Here is a 15,155-nt window from a genome sequence, read left to right as displayed (position 1 = left end):
CTAGTTTAGCAGCGTGTGCTGGTTTAATGGTCATGGTAATTGCTTCAATGTCTTGTAGGACTGGCTCAAGAGAACATTATCTTTGAGGACGAGAAAAACAAAGTCATTTCTACTAAATTACCATTTGTCAGAGGTCTTGAACAGAATCAACTTGTGCTGGTCTGACTCTTTCCTCAGGATATAAATTTTTAATTACTTTTATGCCGGACACAACCTGCTCAAATAAGGAAAGTGATTTAACCACAGCTGTGTTACCTTGTTTAATAGTACCGTATGGGGAAAAAGCAGATTACATTTCTCCTGTGAATAATAGGGACAGTAGATTGCCTGGGAGTGAGGATGGGACAGGATGGTGGAAGATGGATGTGGGGTGACACCCAGGAATCCGGAAATGATTGCTAGACGGTGGTAACAATGACCCGAGGAGAGATGGGCTCGCTGGGAACGTAGCAGACCGCCAGTCCCAGCATAGCGATGGTCTCCCCCCAGCTTGGTGTGGGAGCAGACAGCCCTGCACCCCTGAGGCCTTCAGGGGCTTTGACATCATTCATTAGTGTGGACCAAAGATAGTAACTTCCCTCCCAGCCCTTTGGAATAGAGATGCAGATTGAGTTTGGTTGATTTTAAAAAAACAGGCCTTTTTTTTTGCACATCAAAGCTGACTGTTGCAATTCATAGCTGCTTGAAACTTCCCTAAATCATAAATGTAACGACCTTTTTGCCCCCTATGGGGCATATGGATATGCCCATGCATATCTGGTCTGTAAGATATTGATTGGATAACATTAATCTAACCTCCATGAGTATCCTAAAACTATTCTTCAGACACTAATGATATGTGTTTAACCACTTTTTCATGGACCCCAGGAATACCTCAACTTGAAATAAACTGACTTAAAGTCTCGTTTTACAAAAGGTCTTAAAATTCAAAATACTCATTGTAAAAGAGTTTTGTTTTTATAACTGGTAACAGAATTTTTAAAAAAAATCAAAATAAGCATTTCCTAAAAATTCTTGTATAACTCGTGTATGCTTGAGACTGCGTCTGCAGCCACTATCATAGCTTCCCTAACTAAACACTAGTTAGTAATTTTGCCTTCCAAAATCGACATTTTTCTTTATGTGATTGGAAACTGGATTTTAATCATTAAGTTTGGATAACAGTGGCTCTGGAAATCACGTTATGAGGATTTATTTTAGGAACTGGGTGAGCTTAGCCTGGACAAGAGACATAATAAGGGCATGTGATCTCCTTTGAACCATCTGAAAACTGTTCAGTGGGGGAGGAAGTCACTTTTGGCCTCACAATACAGAGCACTCGGGGAAAGTCTGCTAAATATAATTTTCTAATAAGCGGAACTGCTCAGAAATGGCTGCAGGGAAACAGCAAGCCGGGAATACCCACTAGAGGTACTGCCTAGGGGAGTTCTGTTGCCTCTTTTTCTGTTTCTCTTTTAATCCAGATTTGTTGGTATTACATCTTGTGTTTTTCAGCAATTAAAATTGGTATATTCAATTCCCCCCAAAGAATTGCTTTTTCTGGAAGATTACTGACTAACATGTCTGGGAGGTTTAGACACTTCAGTGTATGATGCCCCCTAGTGGAGCTGAAGTTCAATTTCAGATTATTGTTCCATGTTCCAACAATTGATCTAAAATTTGATCTTTGCTCTTCATTTTTTTGTTAACAGAGAAATATGTTTCCTCACAAAGTTGTGCCACCATCACAGAAAAAAAAATAAATGTTTCCATCTGGCTACATTAATTACATCTGGCTACAATAATTTTAAATATTATTTTTTCCTGATCTTCCTCGAGAAAGCAAAAAATTTATTAATAGACAATTCTGAATTATTGTCAGTCTACTGCCATTAGGTTAGACTTTTAGGAAGTGAAGGTGTGCTGTTTAGTAACCTCTGAAATGTGCCTTTTTGATTGAGTAAACTTGTATTTTTCATAACAGTTCCTCAAGATCTGAAATGCAGGTTCTCATCTTTGGTTTATATATTGAGGTTTTGGTTTTTAACACTGAAATCAGCTTAGGCTATAAGTTTCTCATGTTGGTGAATTTATTTTAATCTCTGAAACTATCTGTTAATTGGACATTAATATAGCATTTATAATGATAGCTTGATTTAGAGCAGGCATCCTCAAACTATGGCCCATGGGCCACATGCCGCCTGCCTGGGACATTTATCCAGCCTGATGGGTGTTTTTGCTGCTGCTGCCTGTCCTGCTTAGCAGCCGACTCGTCCCGGGCCCACAGTGCAATCTCCAGTGGTCTGAGGGACAGTGAACTGGCCCCCTGTTTAAAAAGTTTGAGGACCCCTGATTTAGAGGATATCAATTGAGATGCTCATGGCATAGCAGCCAATACATTTAGAAGTCAGATTAGTCCTAGTTTTCATGATCCTTAGCAAGTTTAAGAAAAAAACTATTAAAATAACAGCATTGAACATTTAAATAGCATTTGTTATGTGCCAGACACTATTTTTTTTTTTTTTTTTTTTTTGAGACAGAGTCTCGCTTTGTTGCCCTGGCTAGAGTGAGTGCCGTGGTGTCAGCCTAGCTCACAGCAACCTCAAACTCCTGGGCTCAAGCGATCCTCCTGTCTCAGCCTCCCAAGTAGCTGGAACTACAGGCATGTACCACCATGCCCAGCTAATTTTTTGAATATTTTTTTAGTTAGTCAATTAATTTCTTTCTATTTTTAGTAGAGACGGGGTCTCACTCAGGCTGGTTTCAAACTCCTGACCTTGCTCAATCTGCCTGCCTCGGCCTCCCAGAGTCCTAGGATTACAGGCGTGAGCCACCAGGCCCGGCCCAGACACTATTTTTAAGCCCTTTCTATTTATTAACTTAATTCCTGAAACAACAGAAGAAGAAAGTGAGACACGGAAAAGTTTCTACCTTGCCCTGGATCACACAGTGGTGGAACCAGCATGGAAACCGTGGTGTTGTGTCCAGAGCCCGAGCTCTGAGCCAGCGCGCTCGGCTGCCTCCCGCGGCTGGGGAGGGGACACCATTTCCGAACAGCAGGGCATAGCCCCACACCGCGTCACGTCGTGTCTGCCGAGTCATCATTCAGGACGCGCCGGGCATTTCTGTTATCCACTGGGTTCCTTCTATCATTGAAAGCTAATGTCTCCACTTACATCCCTCTGGCTTCCAAGGGTCTGCTCTTCTGAATATTTTTTCTGTCTTTAATCCTCAACATTCTTTGAAGTACAGTATTGCCACTGTTTTTGTTTTTTGTTTTTTTTTTTTTCCATGCAATACTGGCTTCTTTCCACCAGCATGCAAATGTGTATCTCTGCATGCCTTAAAACAAGAAAACCCTCCCCTCCGCCTGTGACCCGCTCATCCCAACTCATCCCCTTGAGTTGTCCCCCCTCTGCCTCCGCTTCCTCAACCTGGTCTAATCTCATCTCATCGATCCAGTGAAACTGCTCTCACCAGTCACCCATGGCCTTTTCACTGATTCCAACGTGCATCTTAGTCATTGTTTTAACATGCCTTTTGGGAGCCTGTAACTTGGCTGCCCCACTGTCTCCACGCACCTGTCGCTCACCTTGGGCTTTGTGACAGCCTCCCGCCAGGTTTCCTTCTTGTCGTTAGTCCTTCCGCCCCAGTCCCCTTTACCAGTCTCCAGTTTACTGTCTCTGCCCCAGGGATCTGCTGTCTTCCCCCTCTGCAGTCTTCCTAAGTTTTGCGGCCACTTGTATGACTTCTCTTTCTCCGCATGTAGATGGTTTGCGGACCTCCAGTCGCAGCTCTCTCCTGAGCCTCTAAGTATTTTTAATAGTTCTAGTTTGTCTCACGTGGGGATCGGGCAAGCCGTCTCGACATGCACAGATGTGCAAACCCCTGCCCTTCACACACTCCACAAACATGCGACCTGCTGCTACTTCTGTTTCCGCTCATGGAGAATCATCTCACTGTTACCCAGCTGCCCCCAAATATCATTTTCTGACACTTTCTTCTCCCTCACTAATATCAGCCACCCCTCCCACGGCTCCTCCCAGCTAAATACTGTTGTAGTTTTACCTATAGAGAAAAAGAAGCCACACAAGTGGCTGAAAAACTTAGTAATTTAAGCAAGAGCAGCAGGATCACCATGAATTCAAACAGACTACTCTGATAACCTCCTACGTGGTCCCTCTGCTGCTACTTCCATCATCTCACAACCCCACAGTGATCTTTCCAAAGAGTGATCCTGCTGCTCTTGCTTAAATTATGGTGAATGTCTTTGCTTTGCCATTAGGATTAAGTCCAAACTCCCCCTTGACCCGGACTCGCTCTGCTCACCCTTCCAACTTTGTCTTTTACCACGTTGTCTCTCCTTAGTAGTTCCAGCCAAGTTTGAGTTCTTTAGTTTATTGAAAGGGTGACGTATGCTGTCTCCCACTTTGGACCTTCGTGTCTGTTTCCTCCTCTGCTGGAATATTCACCAGTACTCCCCACTGCCTGGCTAATGTCCACAGTTTTTTCAGGTCTTAGTCTCAATGTAACTTCCTCTGGAAAATCTTTACTGACTGCATCCTGTTCCCCAGCTAGACAGGTCAGATGACCCTGCTCTGTACTCACTGTAGCCTTTCATGGCATTTATGAAACATTTTTTGTCATTGTAGAGCTGGCAGAGACTTTGTGCTCTCACTCTTGTCTGTCTCCCCAGTAGAGAACCTAGTGTTTGGCATGTAGAAGGCATGCAATAAATGTTTGTTACATGAGAACATACTACCTGCTTAATGGCACATTATTTGGGCACCTAATTACTTTGAAGTTTCGTCCATTAAGTAGCACTTTGTCACTTCTGTTTATCATTTCTGGTTCTACACCCTAGCAAACTGTGTGCTTCTGTTGCACACAGAGCAAGGTGCCTAGAACTGAGCACTCACGAGGGTGTGGCCCGACCTCAGAGCAGGGCGGGCGCATCGCCGTGCTCATTGGACAGGCTGTCCTTGTTACAAAAGTGCTTCGGATCGTATTTGTTTTCATCTCACTACTGATTCATAATGGCAAACACCCTAAGTTCTTTAAAATACGTGTTTTTCCACAGATGATCTCCTGCATATGCACTTGTTTTCTGGACACAAATCTAAAAGCTCACATTTCTTCTTGTTAAGCTCATCCAAGTTGATCTGAAGCACCATGCCAGTTGGCTAGCACATGTGGGGATTTTAATCCTGTCAGTGTCTTGTTATTCTACTCAACCTCATGACATCTACTAATTCATAAATAAACCTTAGTCATGTCACCATAGACAAAGTACTTAATAGCCTCAAGCTTATTTCTTCATGTGTAGATGGACTGATAACAGGATTAGGGTTGCTGTGAGAATACATGGGGAAATGTCCCTAAAACCCAAAACTGCAGTTCTTGGGACATGACAGGTACTCAGTATACTTTAGCTATAATTCATCATTCATATCACTGATGACAAAGTTGACCCGGGCAGAGAGAGGACAAATGCCTGTGTGACACCACTCAAAAACACTGTTTTAGGTTTAGATATATCGATTAGTAATGGTCTCACAGAGCCCGTTTCTATTAGATGCCTTTCCCAAGTACACTATTCCTGATATTCCCTAGATTCATTACCTAATACTTCTCAACACTCAAAAAAAAGAAAAGAAAACTTTGTTTTCCTGATTTGTGTGATCCATGAAAACAACTTTTTGCCAAGGCATTTTGAGTACTATCCTTATTTATTTTTAAAATCTCAAAATACATAAAAAAAATGAATAATTCTACCTACTGAGTAAGAGTATATGAAGTAATTTATTGACACTGGTTAAGATCCATTATATACAGGTAGAAACCTTCAAAATTGTACAAAGAACCATTAAGAATATTGATAAAGACAGTTTTATAGACAAAACAACTGGAAAATAGTTTTAACATACACAATATATAATTATGAAAAAAATGTAGAACACAAATTGTTCTACCAGATAGATTTCAAGGTTTGCTATGCAAACCTTAAGTTAAAAAGTGTGTTCAATGGAGTTACATGGTTTAAAAAAATTAGATATAATGTAAAAATTAAGCTTTTTTTTCCTCACTGCAAATGCGAGAGGAACCAAGACAACTTTTTACCTCAAATCTATACAGTTTGAAAAATAATTTATGTCTGCACAAAGAAAGAAAATTGAGAATGTTTAAGGTTCTGTAAACTTTGTCTTTCATGAAATGCAAACTGCATCACTTTTAATAATTAAAAATTGTGCAATCAGAAATAGACTGTTCCCTTTATGGTACAGTAGTACCTTCATCGGCTTTATACCTGAGCACCAAAGCTGAAGTTCTAAATGCCATCTTGGAAAGCTATTCTGAAAATGAACAAGAAATCAAAACTAGCCTATTATCATCTAGAAAATTAGGCACCAAGAAGGAGATTTCCTTAGAAATGCGACAGCAATGATAGAGAAGGTTCCACTAATTAAGCAGCTGACAGATCTCCTTGTGGACACAACAAAGGAAATCCACGTAAGACGCTCCTCCATATAGTCCTTTGTCTTCCACCAGGAACTGTCGGAAAACCACTTCTGGCTGCTCCCGCTGCTTTACTATGGTGAGCTAGATTAAAAAAACAAAACAAAAAAACAGCAGCCACTGGTTAGAAACAGTTTTTGAATGTGGCTCAATTTTGTCTGCTTCAATTTTCACCAAACGTTGCAGAACGGCCACTAAGAATGAGGATGATGAGAAAGCTATGGGGTGGAGAGAGAGAGGGACCCCAAAACCCAAGACAGACAACATGAAGTGGCAAAAATGAAACACAAGCAGAATGCGGTGGGAAAGGCTCCACTGGGGAGTGACTGTCCCCTGAGCCTCAAAGGACAGGGGCAGGGCTCGAGAGCGTGCCACACTGGAGCACGGGCACCAGGCCCCCGGAATGCAGACACGGCTGGCACGTCACCACCACAGGCTTCTACAAGGCAGTGAGAGGCTGGGGGCAAATTGCCAGAATAAGGAGTTGGGGCTGTTGTAGACCTGTGACCCAGGGAAGGCACAGGAGGGTGAGGGGAGAGTCGACGGCAGCAGCATGTGCGATGCTCTCTGGGATGGGGAAGCTGGATGGGTAGAAGGAAGCGGACGGCGAGACCGAGGTCGGAGACGATAGGGACCTGCGCCAGGGCAGAGGACGTGGGAAGAGGGTAGATCTGGGAGGCGACACCGAGGTTAACACACAGGGGGAATCAGGAGGACAGCTGTTCTCTGCCCGTGGCCGTCTCCAGGCTGTGCTGTCCAGTGCTGCAGCCGCCGGCCACGTGCGCCCTGAGCACCTGCACGCGGCCTGGCCAAGGCGAGACGTGCTGCGAATACACACATGGATTTCTGAGACTTAGTGTGAAAAATAAAATGTAAAAAAACTCAATAATTGTTTATACTGACTACATGTGGACATACTAATATTTTGGCTATATTGGGTTAAATTAAATATATTATTTAAATGAATTTTTTACTTGTTAAATGTGGTTACTAGAAAAGAGAATTACACATGTGGCCTGCACTGCCGGACAGGCTGCTCTAGGAGAAGAGACCGCGGAGGAGGCCCAAAGGGGGCGTTTCGTCATGAACACTTTGAGCCCTTCCCTCTACCCCCTTACTCCTGTTTGAGGGAGTCAGGGTAGATGATCTGAAGAGTCAGAACTGGATATTTATAGGGCTACAAATGGGGCGAGTTGAGCCGTAAGTGCACAGCGATGTCTCTCCACCTGCTTCCTGCGTCATCAGGAAGAGCCAGGTGCGACAGGAGTGGGCGGAGCCTGCCGCTGGCGGCTCCACCAGCTGCCACGGCGAAGGTGTGTACAGCTGAGGGTGGGATAATATGCGTTTTAGTTATCAGGTAGAATAATTTTGTCGATATAGCTTGCTTTTTTTCCTTTATGACATTTTGGCCTGGGCCTTAGGCTGGTAAGTTTTAAACTGCCCCTGACCTAGTAAAAATAATAATATATAACTACCAGTGCAACTCAGCTAACTGCATGTGGATACAGATACGTGCGATGTCTTAGCTTTCAGATGTCAGCGCTAGGCACCGAGAGGCAGCACCGGAATAGCTTGTGTGCACAGACAGAGTCCACTCCCATGCAGGGAGGCAAAACTCGCTCTTAATGGAGATTCTCCAAAGGACTTTAAGATTTGCTTCCGGATGAATCTAAGCCAGGCTATTTTTATTGTTTTCCACCCTTATCCACGTGCCACTGTGACTCTTCCATTGTCCGCGGTGGGCAGCAGCAACGTGGGTCTAGCCCCAGCGATACTCTGCAGGCTAAGAATGGACAGAATGAGACGGTGTGGAGAGAGGGCTCTGATGTTCCGATGGCTTTAGAATTTACTTTCTCCATGGAACTCAATGGGGGGGAGTTCATGTGGCGCATCTGGGGTATTTTCTCTTGCTGCCATTCACTTGGGCTACTTTTTTGGTTTGCACGTGGTGCTCGCTGTACAACTTCCTCTGACGTGTGTCTTGCTATGATCTGAGAGTCTACGTAGAATGGGGAATGAATTTCAGCCTTGGAAGAAACTTAGCTTTAAGCTAAAGTAATTAACAGCCCACTCAACCATCTGAAAATCCACAAGGTCGAACCACCCACCACCTGTGCCAGGATGACACAGGAAGCACAGTGGAAGTCTCAGGAGAGTAGATTCGTGGAAGTGGAGTGTGGGCTGTCTTGACACACTCGTGGTCTTCTCCATACCAATAAGAGGAAAAACTACTGGGATGGATTGGGGGCTCCATCTTTATTTCCCCTGTACATGTCTATAGGGAGCGGCATGGCCCTACAGAGTGGGAGGATGACTTAAATGATCACTGCTGGCCTCCCTCCCACTTCCTCTCCATGGAAGGCCTGGCCAACCCAAGTGGTCTGAGTGCGACATTCTGTGGGCCACGTTACTAGAGGCCTTAAAGAATTAATGTGCTTCACAAGCCAATCTTATTTCTCATTGTCTGACTCATAGGGAATAGGTAAATGATGGGAGTGATTAGGATGGCCTGGGAAGAATGTTTGAGAAAAAAAGAGAACATGGTACAACCAGATGAATGAAGAGAAGCCAAAGAAAAAGGGTCTCTGAGAGAAGAGAAGAATCGGCAGTGGGTGATGTTCTGAAAGGTGACAGATGGGAGAATCTGAGGAAGGAGGTAGTATTCAGTCTCATACATGCTGTAAAGGGATGGAGAATCGATTGTTTTTGGCAGTCTGGCAGTTTACAGAGATCTGAAGAGATGAGAGGGAGGGAATATAAACAGTTAATACAGACAACTTTGTCAAGGGGCCTGTTGTAGAATGTCTGGCATATTGCAGATGCTCAGTGAATATTTGTAGAAGGAAGGAAAGGAAAGGGAAGTAGAATCTTGGAGAAGCAGCAGTTTTCAGTTAGTGTTTCCTGAGACTAAGATCTCGTTTCATGTCTCCAGGACATTCAGAGAGTGTCGTGTGGAGAATGTGTTTAGTTTGAGCCTTCTCTGCCATCCGTAGGTCCTGCCCTTAAACTGAATCCAAGTAGGTGCTGTGTGGTGTGTGACAACGGCTCTAGAAAAGTTCTATATTCATTCAGACATCTGCTAGAGGCTGCAAAAATGTTTATTAGCTGTTCATGCAATTTATCGAAGCTCTACCTAAACTTGATGTTTGCACGCATGAGTTACTTTCACAGTTAGGAATGCTGATGTAGAGTGACATCACATTTACATTTCAGGAGATAATTGGCCCCATAATACCCTGGCACTTGTAGACACTTGCTCCAAGTGAGTCTTATACCTCTGCAGCGAGCAGTGTCGCACACGCCATTGCAACCTGTACATTCCGAATCCCAGAGATTCCAATATTGAGCTTGGGAAGGATGACAGGTGAGCAGGTGGGACTAGCAACAATGTAAAATTCTCTTGGGTCCTAGACATTTTAAATTCTTTTATTCAAACTCAGAAAAGAATAGAGGGGCTTAGAAGGAATAGAGAATAACAAAACATTTCAGAGATAAGTCAAAAAATTAATAAATCAAATTTTACAAATATTCTTAATGATAATTCCGTAATTAAATAATTTTAAGCACCAAAAGGAAAGTCATTTCAAGACCTATTAATGGTACTAATTACTATTAAATCATAAAGAGGATTTTCATGATTACTAAGTTAATACTAAGATACTCCATGGTTAACCCATGGCAATAGCTGTTTATTTTTGTATATTTGACAAGTAGACAGATATACTCAGAGGTTAATGTGAGTTTTCTATCAGAGATAGAAATATAAAAAGTCTGCCAAAAATGTAAGACATGCATTTTAAAAGCCCTTAATGAAATTTAAAAATAAAACACTTGAAGAAAGGGAAAAACAAAATCTCTTTCTTACCTTCATAGAATATGGCCTCTTTTGCTGGATAATACTCATCATCATTCTGAGCTGTTGAGAGTATGGGCTTCCCACCTCAGGCAGCAACGTCTACATTTAAAAAGATCAAAGTTTCAGTATAATTCAAACATTCAGATACAAGTAGCAATATGAGATTATTAGAATGTTAAAAACATCCTTCTAAAACCACATCTTCACTACTGGCTTAATTCATTTATCTGAAACTCAAAAATGTAGGGAAAAGGCACTAAAAATTACTCATGCTTATTGGCACACATTCCCACTGATGAAACAATTATCTCTTTCGTTTGAAAATAAAAATCCTCCTCTGGAATTTGACACGTGCACATCACTGAAATGACACAGCATAGACAGCTGGCCTCCAGGCCCTTGGGTTCTGCATCTGTGGATTTGGACCACCAGGGACTGAAAATTTATAAGTGTGTCTACACTGAACAGGTACAGACTTTTTTCCTCCTCACTATTCCCTAAACATTATAACTACACAGCATTTACATTGTATTAGGCATTATGAGTAATTTGGGGATGATTTAAAGTATACAGGAGGATGTGCAGAGATTATACACAAATGCTACACCATCGAATATCAGGGACTTGAGCATCTGTGGATCGTGGTAGTCGCAGGAGTTCCTGGAACCGATCCCCCCGGATACCAAGAGATGACAGTGTGTGCTTTGTGCCAAGGATGCTGCTGGACCACTCCCGACGAAGGCTTAATCCCTTTTCAACATGCGTATTTCCAGGCTACATTGTGAGAAAAAAAGAATGTGCTTTCCTGCTTCAGTGATCAGTTGCAGGACCCGGAGGCATTACCAGATGGGCAAATGGCATCCAAGTGCCACTGTACAACACGGAAACAAACTACCAGGCGTTGGTTTCTCAAGGGGAGTGTAGCCTCTTAGGCTTCCCTGAAATCTGGCTGGTGGTTTACAAAGCAGTCCAGCTGCCCCTGGCCTTCAGGTGTGAGGATTTGGACTTAGATTTCTTCCATTAAGACAGAGTAAAATGCTAAGGCTTGCTTTTCAGCATGACGATGCCAAAAGCTAATGCATCATCTGTGAGTAGCCACAGAAAATGAGTTAGAATGTTTTACCATAAAGCCGCAAGTCTCAGGAGAAGATTAGAGCCAATATTTTTCACAGAAGTTGTAGGCCAAAAAAACCTCATCATTTATATTCACACACCATCCCCTATATGTATTCTCTGACATTAAGATAGATCTTTTTGTTCAACAAATACTATAAAATACACTCCATATATGTCTTGAAGTGCCAACTGCCTCTAAATAGAAAGTAGCCCATATTTGATCTTGCGTTTTCATTTTTGAATAAGGTCAAGAAAATCTATGCTGATAATGAGGACAAACCTACCAATCTGCTTTGTGTAGCAGCTACTGGCTAGTTCATATGTACGTTCAACTCAGCAAATATGCGTTCAGTATTCACTATGCCAGTGGGCTGCAATATAAGGGGAAGCTTCCTGAAATTTTATATATTCTTCAGACTCATAGTTCTTTGCCTACTGAATTTTAATTTCATTGTTTTTATTTTTTTAAATGGCATTTCTAATCATTTCTTTTTTTTTTTTTTTTTTTGAGACAGAGTCTCGCTTTGTTGTCCCGGCTAGAATGAGTGCCGTGGCGTCAGCCTAGCTCACAGCAACCTCAAACTCCTGGGCTCGAGTGATCCTTCTGCCTCAGCCTCCCGAGTAGCTGGGACTACAGGCATGCGCCACCATGCCCGGCTAATTTTTTATATATATATCAGTTGGCCAATTAATTTCTTTCGATTTATAGTAGAGACGGGGTCTCGCTCTTGCTCAGGCTGGTTTTGAACTCCTGACCTTGAGCAATCTGCCCGCCTCGGCCTCCCAAGAGCTAGGATTACAGGCGTGAGCCACAGCGCCCGGCCTCTAATCATTTCTTAATTTCATCCACGTGCAGATATCTTACTACATCTTCATCTTAATCATAAAACTATAGTCTCTTAGTGGAATATCGACACCCTCAATTCCTTTAAAAATGTGCTTTTGACATTCATAATGGATATGCAATTTCCTAAACTGACCACGTAGCATAGCTTTGAATTGTAACCCTGCCCCTTTTGGCAAGACGCCGTGTATCTCTAGACTGCACTACACACCAGAAATTGGGCAGGACAACTAGACTAAAGCCGTCTTGCCATAACAGTAGAGGCTTCGGGGAGTAAACTGCCTGCTGAGCTCTGCTGTGAACGTAGAAGGCTCCACCAACAAGCACAGCAAGGCAACGGTGCCCATGCAACAACAGCCCGCAAATAAAGCTTGAAATAAATGTTGATCTCAAACAAGTTATAATTCCTGGGTTTTCCCAGGACTCTCTAAATGTAGTCATTTGTATCCATTTCCACATCAAACCCCAAATTTATTTTGTTATGATCGCAACAGGAGGAGTGTATAATTTCTTCTTGTGGGGTGGTTTTCTAACCCAACAATCTGATTTAGTCTGTAGTCCAACACGTATGAAAGATTCCGGCATTCTTCCTAGTATGCAGTTCAGCACTGGGGATAAGCCCGGGGCGTAAGAACTGAATTCAGTTCCCAGCTCTGCCATCTACTACCTGAAAGAAATTGCCTTCAGGCCTCAATGATCCATTTGTAAAATTTTGACACACTATTCATCTATGGATTTGTTATAAGAATTAAATGAAACAGTGGATTAAAAATACTTAGATTTGCTATGTGACTGGCACATAGTAAATGAACTGAAGCCTCAGCATTTTCCATTAAAGTCATACAATTTGGTTATTTGATTAAACTCTATACAAATAACTTTATGCCAGGTAATTGTTATTGATCAAAACATTAAACTCTTTCATTCTTATATAGAACTATATGCCTTATTGTTTTTTCTTCTCTGTAATAATGATTGATATTTTGTATAGTACCATAAAAACAATGAAAAAAATACTTAACCATATCTGTGTTGACATGTGCAAGAGATGGCACATTAAATATTCCTTGGATCAGTTCTGGTGGGCTGCTGACTCCCAACCACAAGAACATGTTTATACCATTCGCCAGTAAGAATATTCCTTCTTCCGAAAGACGGGACTCAGAGCAGCGAACGGCAGCAGGTGACACTGTGCTGGTGACATCCAGTGTGTGCTGTGCAGGCAAAGACAAAAGAGTTAGAATCCTTTCCTTCCTTCCTTCCCTCTCCTTCTTTTCTTCTCCTTTTTCTTCCCTCCTTTCTTTCCAGTGCATATTTAATGAGCTCCAGGCATTGTTCTAGTCTGTACAATAATCTCTGCCTTGTGAAGCTAATGGTTTTTCGGAAAGAGGAAGAGACAACACACAAAACAAGTAAAATATGTAGAATTGTAGATGATGTACAAAGTTATCAAGAAAAGCAGCCAGAAAGTGGGGCTGGGCGTGTCAGTGGTGGAGGTGGGGTGTCACAATTTAGCTAGGGTAGTCCAGGAATGCTTTTTTTTTTTTTTTTTTTTTAAGAGACAAGGTCTTGCTTTATCACCCAAGCTGGGGTACAGTGGCATGACAATAGCTCACTGCAGCGTCAAACTCCTCAGACTCATGCAATCCTCCTCCCTCAGCCTCCTGAGCCGATGGGACTGTCCAGAACTTTTGAGAAGGTAGCCTGAGAAGGTGAGAGAAGGAGCCGTGGGGATGTGTAGGGAAGATCATTCCAGATGGAAGAAAAACTAGTGCAAATGTTCTGAAGTGACAGCCTGTCTGTGAGCAGCAAGGAGGCTAGTGTGGCTGGTGGAACAAGGAGGGGAGAGTAACAGAGAATGAGGTCGGACAGAAGGGGGAAGACAGGGAGTGCTGGGTGGTGGCAGGAAATCCTGGAGTGTTTTGAGCAGATGAGTGATATGAGCTGACAATATTTTAACAGGATCACCTTAACTTCTGTGCTGAAAGCAGCCTGTGGGAGAGGCAGGGCTCCTCAAATCCCCTCTCCCCGCGGCACTGAGCACTGTCCATCGCACAGGCACCTTGTTCAAAGAGCCTCTGCTCTGAACCCCACACTGCACATTGGAAGGCATTTGTAACTTTCTATTTTCTCCTTAAGAACAAAGTATTTCCTATCACATATGGAAAAGCACAGGGTATGATTCCCTTCCAGACGCCGCCAGGAACCCTCCACTGCCGCGCTTACTATGGGCAGAAGCTGTGGGTAGAAGAAGAGCTGAGAGTCAGCCACCCCCATGGTCATGACCAGCTGTCTCTGGTACGCCCGCTCGTCGGTGGGGATCTCTGGTCTGCTGAGCAGCACACAGTTCTTTAGCAAACAGTTCATGTACACTGGCAATACTTTCATGGAATCGGGTAGAATAAGCTGAAAAAGAAAGACATTTGTTTCATATGCTTGACCAGAACCCCCATGTAATCTCTGTAAGATAGAAACATCGTTTGCTTTTGAGATTGAGGATTAAATGGCAACCCACGTGAAGCACCTAGAGCACAGCAAGGGGCGCACAGCAAGTATTCAAAGAACAGCAGTTTTTAAATTGCATCTAGTGGGACAGCAGCCTGGTGCGGGCAACCAGCACAGCCCCACTGCCTGGGAGGCAAATCCTGGCTCTGCTCTAACTAGGCGTGTGGCCCTGGGCAAATTACTTACCTCTCTTCTCCTCCCTTTTCTTATCTGACAATGGAATAACAGGACATCTACCTAATGACAACGGGGTTAGCGTGAGAATAAATGAACTGTGAAACACAGTGGTGCCTAGCACAGTGTGAGCATTGCTGCATGTTTATGAAATAAACATTTTTA

At 43.0% G+C, this 15,155-nt stretch overlaps 1 protein-coding gene across 1 annotated transcript in view; it reads right to left on the bottom strand.

Moving 5' to 3' along the window:
• Positions 1–6,160: 6,160 nt before the first annotated feature.
• The window catches only part of SEC24D (SEC24 homolog D, COPII component), a 91,337-nt gene continuing 82,342 nt past the window's right edge, over positions 6,161–15,155 (bottom strand). The window contains exons 20-23 of the mRNA XM_012786385.3: positions 14,538–14,717; positions 13,334–13,525; positions 10,361–10,450; positions 6,161–6,579 (exon numbers count right to left, since the gene is read on the bottom strand). Of these exons, the coding sequence (XP_012641839.2) occupies positions 6,439–6,579; positions 10,361–10,450; positions 13,334–13,525; positions 14,538–14,717 (603 nt within the window). The 3' untranslated portion in view covers positions 6,161–6,438. The remainder of the gene's footprint in view (positions 6,580–10,360; positions 10,451–13,333; positions 13,526–14,537; positions 14,718–15,155) is intronic.

Source organism: Microcebus murinus, chromosome 27 (genome assembly GCF_040939455.1).
Source record: "Microcebus murinus isolate Inina chromosome 27, M.murinus_Inina_mat1.0, whole genome shotgun sequence".
Classification (NCBI taxonomy): domain Eukaryota; kingdom Metazoa; phylum Chordata; class Mammalia; order Primates; family Cheirogaleidae; genus Microcebus; species Microcebus murinus.
The sequence above is the reverse complement of the archived record's forward strand: the minus strand, read 5'-3'. Positions and strand labels throughout refer to the sequence as shown.